General features: G+C 50.0%; 1 protein-coding gene across 7 annotated transcripts in view; it reads left to right on the top strand.

The window, feature by feature from the left end:
- Positions 1-12532, top strand: part of Col6a3 (collagen type VI alpha 3 chain) — an 80300-nt gene that overhangs the window by 52588 nt on the left and 15180 nt on the right. For all 7 annotated transcript variants that reach the window (XM_037210091.1, XM_037210090.1, XM_028880374.2 and 4 more), the window contains 16 exons: positions 202-267; positions 545-598; positions 2930-2965; positions 3434-3496; positions 4195-4257; positions 4500-4562; positions 5549-5611; positions 6353-6403; positions 6530-6565; positions 7009-7071; positions 8048-8110; positions 9861-9893; positions 9980-10016; positions 10120-10131; positions 10220-10713; positions 12182-12278. In XM_037210091.1, the coding sequence (XP_037065986.1) occupies positions 202-267; positions 545-598; positions 2930-2965; positions 3434-3496; positions 4195-4257; positions 4500-4562; positions 5549-5611; positions 6353-6403; positions 6530-6565; positions 7009-7071; positions 8048-8110; positions 9861-9893; positions 9980-10016; positions 10120-10131; positions 10220-10713; positions 12182-12278 (1294 nt within the window). The remainder of the gene's footprint in view (positions 1-201; positions 268-544; positions 599-2929; positions 2966-3433; positions 3497-4194; positions 4258-4499; positions 4563-5548; positions 5612-6352; positions 6404-6529; positions 6566-7008; positions 7072-8047; positions 8111-9860; positions 9894-9979; positions 10017-10119; positions 10132-10219; positions 10714-12181; positions 12279-12532) is intronic.

Below are 12532 nucleotides of genomic sequence, written 5' to 3'. Positions count from 1 at the left end.
GGATGGAAAGTGAGGCTGAATGTTCTCAGTAGGAAGGACTTAGGCCACCCAGTGAGGGCCATGGTTAGGCTCTGACCATTAGCTGGGCTGGATGTAGCTCGGAGCACTGTTTTGAGAACCTTCCCTTCACTGCTACTAAGAATTCCAGTGGCTGCAGCTTTCCTCCTATGGGGCTCATTCCCCAACCCCTGTCGTTTTCAGGGTGACTCAGGACGGGACAGCCAGCAGAGAGGACCCAAAGGAGAGACGGGTGACATCGGCCCCATGGTACAGTGATCCATACCCAGAGACCCTCTGTGCTCAAGGCGGAAAACTGACTCGTGTCAACCACACCTCACCAACTGCAGCCCCCATGAACTGCAGAGTCTGTGAGACCAGCAGCACTGTCCCTCAAGAGTGTTCGGATCTCTGTCCTCCTGTAGACAGACCCGCACCCTGGGAATAGACCCCCCCCCCCTCACGTATCTCCAGCAACATTCTCTAGGTGGCGGGTAATGTTCTCTGCAGGTGAGAATCTCAGGCTGTTTTTTTCTCCCCTCACCAGGGTCTCCCAGGCAGAGATGGCGTCCCGGGAAGGCCAGGAGACCCCGGGAAGGATGTGAGTATCTTAGGGTGCTGTGTCCTGCCAGGCTGCTCAGTGGCAAGAGATTGGTGCCTGGCGTCTGGTGTTCTGATACGGAGCAGCTCCTGACTGGGGGAGGAGGAGATAGAGCCATTCCTGAAACCATCCGTATTTTATGCTGTACAGACACAGTACCCCAAATAAGACAATTAGCATCAATTTCAAATGAGTAGCTTTTGGCTTTTGATTTAACGTTGCTTGGCTCACGGTTCTGGAGGTGTCAGGGAGGCCCCAGAGCACAGTCTAGGGCCTTCACAGAGCATAGCTAGCATGCTTCGTGCTTGTGTTCCCATGGGGAAGGCAGAGGGCAAGACGTGGATCTTTACACCAAATTTGTTGCTTATAGAAAAAATTTTTATTCTTCGTTTCCTCTGTCATCAGTCCTTTGTTCTTTCCTTTCAAAGAGAACGCTAAATAATCCCCCCCCCACACACACACAAAAGAAAAGAAAAGAAAAAGAAAAGAAAAAGAGAAAGGTCTTTGCTGTTCTCATCCTAACAGCTGATGCTGGCTGCTGAGGGCAGAGGGGGGAGAAGGCTGAAGCAGACACTTGTTGCTTGTATAATTGCTTGGTTTTTGTTTTGTTTTGTTTTTTTGTTCTTTCTTGGTGCCACTCACATAAGGAAACTAGGTTCACTGTGGTTTAGCACGTCGTACTTTCTATACATTTCTGGAATGTATGTCGTTGAACGACTCATTGCACATTTAGCCACGGAAGAAATGTGGAAGCCAAGGTGAAGCCATAACTGTTATGAAGCCCATTGAAAGCTTCCCGGGCCCAGGCAAGCAGAAAGCCAGGTCCCCGTAGCTGGGAGAAGAGGAATCCCACCTGAGGAGGAAGAAGTGGCCAGGAGGTCACAGTCCTCAGGGAGTGCAGGAAGTTAGTGGTGGTGGTGGTGGGGGCTGGTCTGGGCAGCTCAGGACAGGCTCCCCAGCAGAGCTGGGCCCAGCAGTTGGCAGTCACAGTGAGTTCCTGAGGCATAGGGCTTCCCAGAGCGGTGACACCCTTAGAAGCATTCAAGGGCTTCTAAGTTCCTAAAACAAAACTTAAATTGTTATCTTAAAAAGTTTGGACATTAGACGGGAGAGCTAGCTCAGTCTGCCAAATGCTTACCATACGGGCTTGTGAGCTTGAGTTTGTAGGTAAAAGTCTGGGTGTGGTGGGGGGTTAATATGGCTGAGTCCCACGGAGACAAGGGCCGCTGTCATCAGCTGTTTAACCCAGCTCTCAAAACAATTTTAGGACAGGGCTGAAAGTCCAGTGCGGGGGTGGGGTGGGGGTGGGGTATGGTCATGTTCACTATGGGCGGGAGGTAGAAACTCCTGTTGGAACTCAGGGCCTCTTTTAGTCTCAATGTAGAGCCTCACTAGGTGCCAAGGGATGGAACACAGTAAATTTGCCTCAGGGTGAGGAGCAACAGACATGCCTTCTGTCCCTTCCCTGAGGAGTCTGCTCTGCCAAACACAGACCAAGATGGGCTCCTCGGGGTCAGGGCACTCCTTGGCTGCCTCCTCTGGCCTCTGCAGGCTGCCATTAAGCAATAAAACACGGAGTGTGATGGATGTTCCTTAGGGAGGAGAGGGGCTGGATTGCTACTCTATGCAGGACAGGAGTGGTCCTCACAGTCACACTGACCCAAGGCAGGAGAACAGCACTGTGGAGGCCGAGGAGTAGCTACTGTGCATTCCTGGGCTGACCACCCTGGGGGTGGAGAATGTGGCTCCTACGTTGACAAGATAGCCTGGCACACCCACAGATCCCTTCCCCCAGCTCTCCACTGGAGCAGTCTCAAGGTGGGGAGTCCCTGGGTCCTTCTGCAGTGAGCCCACATATTTTGAAACTAAGGCTCACCTCTGGAACACCCAGGGAGAAGCTGCCAAGACATAAGCCCAACTCTCAGGTCCACATGTGTGTACTGGGGTTGGTCTTGTTGTATTTGGCCGGGAGGGTTGAGAACCCAGGACTCTCTCTACCACAGGGAAGCATCCCGGCTCTGCTAAGTTAGCGCAATAGGAAGGTTGGAATTCTTTCTTCTCATTCTTCTCTGGGAACTGGCTGGGGTTCTGCAGCCAGAAGCCATTATTTTCCTTGGCAGGTCGGGAGTCATTCCCAAACTTCCACTGGAGTAACAAGCAGGCATAGCACAGAAGTAGAAAGAAGGCAGGAAGGTCTCGGTGTGAGCTCACCAGCCTCCTAGACAGACAGGAGTTTCTGGCATGGAGTTTGCTCTACAATGGGTGGATACGTGTGTTAGGACTCAGCATTCCCCCATCGCCTCCTCAAAGTCATATGGCTTCTTCCCACAGGGGGGCTTTGGCCGAAGGGGACCTGCAGGAGCTAAGGTGAGCCACTGGGCTGGATTGGCATGTCTCTTGTCCCTCGGTCACCCAGCTTCCCAGGAGAATCCGGGACACCGTCAGCCTAGGGATTAAGATATTCTCCCTGGCCGACAGCGTACAAAACCTCGGCCTTCTTCTCCATCATTTCTCAAACTCAGCCTCTTCTCCAGTAGAAGGTGCTTCATGTGATTTCCAGAGGGGGTGGAAGGAAGGAAGATGGCTGACAGGTGGGTTCTGGGTAGCCCTCTGCCGGGCATGCCCATGTATCTGGCCTTCTTGCTGGTGCCAGAGAGGACTAAGTCCAAATTATCCTTATTTCTCAAAGCCGCCCTGTGGAACAGGCAAGAAACAATTGTGTAGGCTCAGAGGGATGGCTACTGCCCCTGAGAGCAGGTTCTCACTCCTCCTGTACCTTTTCCTCAGCCCGGAACAGAGAGCTAGGGTTATTGACCTGCTTGTCTTGTCTCCAAGGGCAACAGGGGCGGTCCTGGCCAGCCAGGCTTCGAGGGAGAGCAGGGTACCAGAGGCTCACAGGTCAGTACCCTGGCATGACACGTGCCTTGTAGTATTCCCCGGAGACCCTTGTCCTTTTGTTTTAAGTTGAGGTGATGGTCACGTGACCCAGATTTGACCTTTACTAACAGTTCCACAGCACTTAGAGCATTCGTCGTGTTGTGTGAGAATTTTAAAACATTTTACCAACCCCAAGGCAGCCATCGCACCCTCACCCCTCCGTATTGCTCTCTGCCATTGTTGCCCCCTACCCTATTGACCCCACCTGTTACCCTCCACCTTTGTCATCCCCACCCATGTCCCCTCACCCTTATAGACCCCCACAACTGTCGCCCTAACTGCTGTCTCCTTCTACCCTACCCCCTCCATCCCCGTTGCCCCCCACCTTTATTGCCTCCCACACCCTGATCCCCTCTACCTCTGGCTAACATAACAGGTCATTATGGATTTGCCTATCTGGACTTGATAGGTGGATTTTTATGTTTGGCTGCTTTCACTTAATACAGTTTTCTGGAACTCCAGACATGTTCTAGCACATGCCAGAATTTTACTCCCTTCAGTGGCTGAAAGTATTCCACCACATGGATGAAGAACGGTTTTTCCATTCACTGGTTGCTTGGCATTTGGGTTGTTATCACTCTTTGGTTACCTAGAAGTCGTAGGATTTCACAGGCTCAGCTCAACAGCACTCACCTGTGACATGGCCTTTCACTTCCCAGGGTCCTCCTGGTCCCGTTGGTCCCCCAGGCCTGATTGGAGAACAAGGAATCCCTGGACCTCGGGTAAGCCTCTGAGTGTGACAGCCGGAGTGGGTGTTGGCTGGTGGAGCTGATGCCGGAGTGGCTGACAGTGTGGACTCGGCAGGAGCCGCTCTGTGATTCGGTGGGCTTGAGTGGATAGCGCTGAATATCACCGAGTGCTTGGGATTTGTGGGTGAGACAGGTCATGACCTCTGACAGGGGACAGCCAGGATCCTCGGTCTGGACATTGTTGCTTCAATGTACACCCCTCTCTTGCCTTACAGGGAAGTGGAGGTACAGCTGGGGCGCCTGGAGAACGTGGCAGAACTGGCCCCCTGGGGAGGAAGGTTTGTCTGGAGAACAGTAGTGCTTGGCTAAGGACAGAGGCCTGTGCTGAACTGGATGCTGCCACCTCCCTGCTGCCTGCCCCCCCTTCCCCTTCAGTCTGACCCCCTGTGTGTCAGTGGCCACAAACACCCTTTGAATGTTACAATTAGTGGTGGGGCACATCCTTAATCCCACCACTCAGGAGGCAGAGGCAGGTGAAGCTCTGTGAATTGGAGACCAGCTTGGTCTAAATAGTGAGTTCTAGTCAGGTCAGCCTAGTCTACATAGTGAGATCATGGAAAAAAAAAAGTATAGTCAGTATTTTGTTTTTTACTGAAAATTTTAATCCATCCATTCATCCCTCCGTCTGTCTCTTTGTCTATCTATCTGTCTGCCTGTCATGTATGTTGCTGTGTACACACCACAGTGGGTATGTGGAAGTCATTGGACAGTTTGGCGGGATTTGGTTTTCTTGATTCTCCACATGGCATTCGGGGTTTGAACCCAGGTTGTCAGGCTTGGTAGCAAAAGCACTTCCTGAGCCTTCTCACCAGCCCCCGCACTTAGCATTTTAAAACTGTGTACGTAACAGTACCTATTTATAGGGCACAATGTGATAATTTCATACATACATAGAATGATAAGGTCAGAGAAACGGTCATTTCTTTGTCTGGGGACCCTTGAAACTCTTCTGGTGAAATACGTAATGAATTGTTATGAACCACAGCCACCTCACAGTACCCGCTGGAACATTCCCCTCCTGCCTCACTGCATGCTGGTACCTATTACTCATTTGTGCTCTGGCCCCCACTCCTCCATCCCTACTGACCATGGGTCTCCACTCTACCATGACGCCAGCCTTTGCCGCTTCATGCATGAGGCAGATGTGGTACTTGTCTTGCTGAGCCTGACTTATTACAATTAAAAAACTGACCTCGTGGAAACCTAAAAGGTGAAATATGAGCCAGCCTCCATTCAGTGTGTCATCCTTTCTTTCCCTGTGTAGGGTGAACCAGGAGAGCCAGGGCCGAAGGGAGGCGTCGGGAACCGTGGACCCCGTGGGGAGACGGTAAGGCCACCACCCAGTGCCCCGCAGGACTCACTAATCTCGAGGACAGGTGCAGAAAGCCGGGACCCAGAGAGGCTTGTGGCTCCCTGCTTGAGTTATTGGGGATACGGTTGAAAATTGTGAAAGCTGCTCATCACAAAGTGGGTTTTGTTTCATTGGCAGCTTTATGGATGAAAAAAAAATCTATAGGCTATTGGCGGTTTCTCTAAAACAACCACTCTTTCTGAAGACTCTGTGAAAGTGCCAGCCAGCAGATGATTATCATCTCAAGCTTTAAAGTATCGATACGTCTTTCCAACATGTTTTTCTTGTTGTGGAGTGATTAGCAGTGTTCACTCTGGATGTGTTGCATGATGGTGGGCACAGGCCTGGGGACAGAGAAGCCAGGTGTTTGGAGGAGGGTGTCTGGAATGGGTGACAGGCTAGGACATTAAGGGCTCAGCGATTGGAGTGTAAGACCTAAGCTCAGAAGACTCAGGAAGTCTGAGAGGTCAAGGTCAGCGTTCCTGTTTTGAAGAAGCCTCACAGATAAATGGTCAGGTAGACCTGAGCATCTCTGTGGACACGACCTTGCTCAAACCTGTGGAGGAGGGCAGAGATGGGAAGACTTCCTTCTCTTGTCTTGTGGTCTGAAAACATTCACGCCCTCACCCTCTGCTGAGGGTGGGGGACAGTGTGACATGGTGGCTGTGAGGTGCCTGATGCAATGGCTTGCGGTAACATTCTCTCTGTTCCCCTTAGGGAGACGATGGGAGAGACGGGATTGGCAGCGAAGGACGGAGAGGCAAAAAAGTATGTATCTGCTGAAGCTTCTGTTGTTAAGAGTCACCAAGATGGCTTCTCACATCTTGTATCAAAACCGATTTTAGATGGCTGTAAGTTGGGACCTGATACTGAGGCCTTTATTGTCTTTTATAGGGAGAAAGAGGATTCCCTGGCTATCCAGGACCAAAGGTGAGTGCCCTGGGTGATGGAGCACAGTGCTGCTTCTGGAGAAGCCTGGCATTTCCCACGAGCTGAAATTAGAATATCTCAACTTCAGCCTTGTGTTAGCCCCTCAGGACAGGGCCACACTGGGAAAGTCTCTGACTCTAAGATGCTCCCTGTTGTATGGGTGGAGGGGGCCGTGCTCGTTGTCCATGGTGCTTGAGATTATGTGGACAGTGGAAGAATCCGGGACCTGTAAATGCCCTAACCCACGTGGCAGGAACACCAGTGATGGACTAAATTTAGGCTTTCTTCACATGACACCAATGCACTGGAGCCGTTTGTAGAAGTGGACCTGTGAACTGTTTGAAAGTATGGTCCAGATGCCCTGTTGGAATCCTGCCCCAGGGACCCTCAGCAGGCCCTTCTGTTGCAGAACTTGACATGTCATTTCTTGGCTCTCTTCCCAGGGAACCCCTGGTGAGCCAGGGGCAGATGGACCACCAGGACCCAAAGGTATCAGAGGCCGAAGGGTAAGTTCGCCCACACCTTGCTGCGGGTGGGAATGAGCAGGCTCATGGCAACAGGATGGGATGCCGAGCCTTTAAAAGACCATCCTCTTCTTTCTCAGCCTGATCAGTGACAGGCCAGGCAGTAGAAGGGAATTCCAAGTTTCAAACCAATGTCCTCATGGCCCATCATAGCCGTTTTCTGCGCGGGCCTCCTTCAGCCATGCCCCGTTGGGGGAGGCCCTGACAGCCCTTTCTATAGTGTGTCTCAAAAGTCACTAGCCCACAGGTTACCCCAGCATGGTGCCAGGGAGGCTTAGGTCCCAGGCTGGATGGTGTCAGTCTTCATAGTCCCATCTGGCCATGTTTGTTCAGTGAGGGAGCAGGGCTTAATGCGGGGGTGGGGGGGGGAGTGGGAGTGGGCTGGTCAGGAAGCCTATAGCATCTCAGGTGAGCCATGCCTGGACTGTGGGCTCCTCATTCCCTGGTTTCAGAGACACCTCTCACTTAAGCCACTAATGCCTCTGGATTTTTGTCTTCAGTGATCATTCACCTACCCTCCTAATATTGGATAGAATCTCAATTCGTGGTCCAGCTATAGATATAAGCTACTAACAGTTGTTTTAGCCTGAAATATAGTTAATAACAATAACTACCAAGTTAATGTGACCAGTAAAAACAGTCAATCTAGATCATTTTGAAACAATGAGCTACTGGTGTTCATGAACTGTTATCTAACTGATCGGCAGTTGCTAATTCTCTTGGACACTCAGGAATTTTAGTGATGGTTTGGGAAAGACAGATGTCTTACTCAAGCCTGCCAGAGTGTACAGTGTGGAGGCTCCTGGAAACTCTTTGGGGTCACCCTCTACCCCTAAGTTTGGAGACAATCAGCCCTGCTGAAGTGAGAGACTTCTCACAGGGGAGGGTTGGAATAGTTCTCTCCTCCCACCCTCCCACCTACATGAGCTAAGACTGTTCCATCTTCTTCCTCCTCTAGGGAAATTCAGGACCTCCAGGGATAGTTGGACAGAAGGGAGACCCTGGCTACCCAGGGCCAGCTGTAAGTACCCACCTACGTCCTAACAAATCATTCCGTGGAAGGAAGGGTGACGGGTGCATCTGATCCCTGAAAACTTCCCATCATCTCGCCTCAAAAAAGTCCCCTGCACTTGTGTGACTGTCTGTTTATTAAACTGCTTCCCTTCTGATGCCATGACGGAGGGAAGTGCATTTGAAATAATACACTTTGAAAAATGTTTCCTGGAGGCCGGGAATGGATCTCAATGGCAGAGCACGTGCCTGTCGTGAACAAGATCCTGGATTTTGTCCCCAGAAACTTAAATAAGAAAGCAAATAACTTTTTTTGTGGTACTGGGAAATGAACCCAAGGCCCTATTCATGCCAGGCAAGCACTCTACCACTGAGTTATAAATTTGTTTTTTATGCCACCCTGTGGTCCAGGGAATATTATAATAATGGCCTTTATGATTTCTCACTAAAGGTTTGTTCAGAGAGAGCAAGTTGCAGTACATTTGTTTGTATCTTGAAGAAATTGCCCAACTAGGCCAAATCTGGGTTTGGGGAGCACTTCCTTTGTCTATAAATTCCCAAGGGATCCACTGACTCATTGTTTAGAACCCATGGGTCACGCTTTTGCCAGAGCCCAGGAGGAATCTTTGTGACTGATACCACTGTTTCCCTATTTGGTTTGTCCCTCTATTGAAACGCACGAGGTTCAGGGAAGAACAGGCAAGAGCTAGCCAAGCTCTCCTCGAGGGAAAATTTGAGGGGCTGGGTTGCTTGAAGCTAAGGGAAGAAGGCTGAGCCTGTGGATGTGATGGGTGCAAGACTGAGGACGGACACACTTAATAGGGTGACTCACAGCTGTTTCAGGTTAATAGCCAAGAGAAACTGCTTCAGGGAAAGACGGCCAAGTAGCCCGCAAAGCTTGACCATCAGGTTGACAAAACATGGGGACAAGACACAGGGGGCAGTTGAGAGTCTGTCCCAAGAGCCTAAGGGTAGAATCCTACAGAGATGGGAGAATTTTGGCTCGAGGGGACAATGTGGTGATTCCTTACCTTCGCTTCTTCAGGGACCGGTTTGTGCAGAATGTGCATAGTGGAGGAAGCTGTGTTCTCAGGAGAAGCTGTGTTCGTTTCTGAGAACAGTTGAAAGGGGCCTCAGTGGTTGTGGTTAGATTCATGAGTTACACGGATGGACAGTGAGCTTCCAGGTGTGAGGGTGCCTCTTCAAAGCCAGCTCACTGCCTAGGGAGAACGCTTTGTCTTCCAGAGTGTCTTTCTTCTGTTCAAATAATGGAATCTAATTTAGACAGAGGGTTGTGAAAGTTCAGGGTTGTGCAGTTTCTATGGCTTCCCATCATGTTCCTACGACTAGACTGACCTTTTTTTTTTAATTATTATTATTATTTAGATTTATTTATTTATTATGTATACAGTGTCCTTGCATGCCAGAAGAGGGCACCGGATTTCACTATGGGTGGTTGTGAGCCACCATGTGGTTGCTGGGAATTGAATTCAGGACCTCTGGAAGAGCAGTCAGTGCTCTTAACCACTGAGCCATCTCTCCAGCCCCTAGACTGACCTTTTGTCTTTATTTTTCTTGTTATTATAATTCTTAGCACACAGCCACTGTACAGGCTGCTGTAATTCCTTATACTCTGCCGTTTCCGTATGTGTACATATCATGACTCGATCGTGCTCACCCCTGCTCTCCTGTCCCCTTCTCTCATTCCATACCGCACACATCCGCTTCCTCTCTCAGACTGTCCTTGTTTGGTTTTACAGGGTCACAAGGGCAACCGAGGCGACTCTGTGGATGTAAGTAGTGAGTGTTCCGAGTGAATTGTTTGTTGTCCGACTCACCTGTTACCTGCCCGCTCTAATACTCTTGTTTTCCTTCAAAGCAATGCGCCCTCATCCAAAACATCAAAGACAAATGCCGTAAGTATTCATTCTTCCATTACCTATGGCACATCATGTTTTTACCCTTGCCGTTCTCACCTGACTGACCTGGCTTTCATCTTTTCTTCTGTTCCCTTTATAGCTTGTTGCTATGGTGAGTACTGGTAATTTCACATTCTTCTGAGGCGAGGAGGCTCCTTTGTGTGAGTAAAGCCTATCTCTGAAAACCCCATTTTCCACAGGGCCCCTGGAGTGCCCTGTATTCCCAACAGAACTTGCCTTTGCCCTGGACACCTCTGAGGGGGTCACTCAGGACACCTTCAGCCGGATGCGAGAGGTGCTCCTGAGCATTGTGGGAGATCTGACCATCGCCGAGAGCAACTGTCCGAGGGGTGCCCGAGTGGCTGTGGTCACCTATAACAATGAAGTGACCACAGAGATCCGATTTGCTGACTCCAAGAAGAAGTCTGCCCTGTTAGACAGTATTCAGAATCTCCAAGTGGCCTTGACGTCTAAGCAACAGAGCCTGGAGACTGCGATGTCATTTGTGGCCAGGAACACGTTTAAACGTGTGAGGAGTGGATTCCTGATGAGAAAAGTGGCCGTTTTCTTCAGCAATAAGCCCACGAGAGCATCCCCCCAGCTCCGAGAGGCTATACTCAAGCTTTCGGATGCGGGGATCACACCCTTGTTCCTTACCAGCCAGGAGGACCGACAGCTCATCAACGCTTTGCAGGTCTGTGCTTGGTGCTTTGGGGTACCCCTCCCTCTTATTCCCGAGAAGGTTCTCTGGAATGACGTGCTTTTCATGAAGAATTTGTGTTCTATGGCTTCTAAAAAGATACTAGTGAGGCTGGGCTAATTGAGATCTCCTGGGAGGTATCTAGAGCAGCCTGCAGCATCAGCACCGGACCAGCATCCAGAGGACTGTAACTTGCTCTCTCCAGGTCCCATTATCCATGCTGATAGTTCTAGCGAGGGAGCAAGGCTCTGCCACGTGGCTCAGTTCGAGTTTCATGACCTTGTCCTGGGCATTTGCTTCCTATAACACATTGCTTTCACTCCCACCCCATGGTTAAGAAGATCTTAGAGTTAGTGAGGGCCTCAAGTGCAGAGGAGATGCTGGGTCACCAGACTCTGAGGCCCATGTACTGGACACAGCTCACTCCACTCTGTTCTGGAGAAGACTCTGCCAGAGCCGGTCATGGGGCCTACAGCCTCCCAAGGAGGTCATCAAAATATGAGTGTCCTCAAGATCTCCACCACTGCGAAAACCTTTCCTTAGCTAGGCCCCTAGGATAGCCTATGGAGAAGACACATATTGTTCTCACTTGTGTGTTTACTTGTAACTGACCAGTAGTGTCTATTCAGGACCACTTCTAGTGATACTAGTCAAGACACATGGATAATAGATACAGAGGATAGGAGCCTCTGACCAGAATTAGGTGTCCTTAGTCCTCATTGCCTTATAGCCATGGCACATTACCCGTCTCTGTGTCTTGGGTTTCTCTCTTGTGAGGTGACCCTGGGTGATGTGGGCTCTTGTGTCTTGCCAGTGGGGATCACCACTCTCCGTGTTAGCAAGCTACGGTTCCATCAGTACCACCGTCCCTCGGTGTTCATTCTGCCAAACTAGGCTGGTTTGGGATCAGACACTGCATTTGGAATTCAGTATTAAACTTGGGTTCCTGGCCATGAGTTCTTATGAGGAAACATTTTTTTCATCTAATTTTGCGTGAGCTGAGTGACTCGGATGCACGTGAGATTCCTATGGTTTCTATAGATCAGACGGGAATTCCCTCACTCATTCACATCAGTTATTCATTACATGGATGCCACATGCCTATTGCTATGATAGGCAGGACCTTTTCATCTGGGAGTGCTATTCTCTTTTTTCTTGTCACTATCTAAACTGGAGTGGGAACAGGGAAAGGATGGACCAGTGTTTGCCAGCTTCTGCCACTACTAAAGCCACCACCATAACATTTTAGCCCCCACTTCTATCAGGGATGTACCTGACCCTTTACTTGGTACCTAATCAATCATCTAAGTACCCACAGTCCAAATGATAAGGTGCTGTGCCGAGGGGAAGTTGTCTCATTGGTTTTGTCCTGTTACCACTCCCCATTTGCATAATGACTCTCTCTCTCTGTGTGTGTGTGTGTGTGTGTGTCCATGCCAACATCTCCCCTTGTCTAAACTAGATCAATAACACAGCAGTGGGACATGCCCTGGTTCTGCCTGCAAGGGGGGACCTCAAAGACTTCCTGAAGAACGTCCTCACCTGCCATGTTTGCTTGGGTAAGCTGTTCATCTGGGCCTGGGATCTGACCGGTCACAGCCACTAAAGTTATGACGACAGAGGGACATTTGAATGGAGAACAATGATGCTGAGCTTAGTTCAGTGAAGATTCAAGGCTCACTGTATTTACTAATGTAAAGGCCAGGCAAGGATGTTCTCATCTTGGAATCTAGAGCCTACATGTTTGGCTCAAAAGTATTTTTAGAAGATATTTCTTTAAGGAATAGCAAGTGACAGGAGTGTTTTAGTCTCA

Source organism: Peromyscus leucopus, chromosome 13 (genome assembly GCF_004664715.2).
Source record: "Peromyscus leucopus breed LL Stock chromosome 13, UCI_PerLeu_2.1, whole genome shotgun sequence".
In the NCBI taxonomy this organism is placed as follows: Eukaryota; Metazoa; Chordata; class Mammalia; order Rodentia; family Cricetidae; genus Peromyscus; species Peromyscus leucopus.
This window is presented reverse-complemented; position numbering and strand designations above follow the sequence as displayed.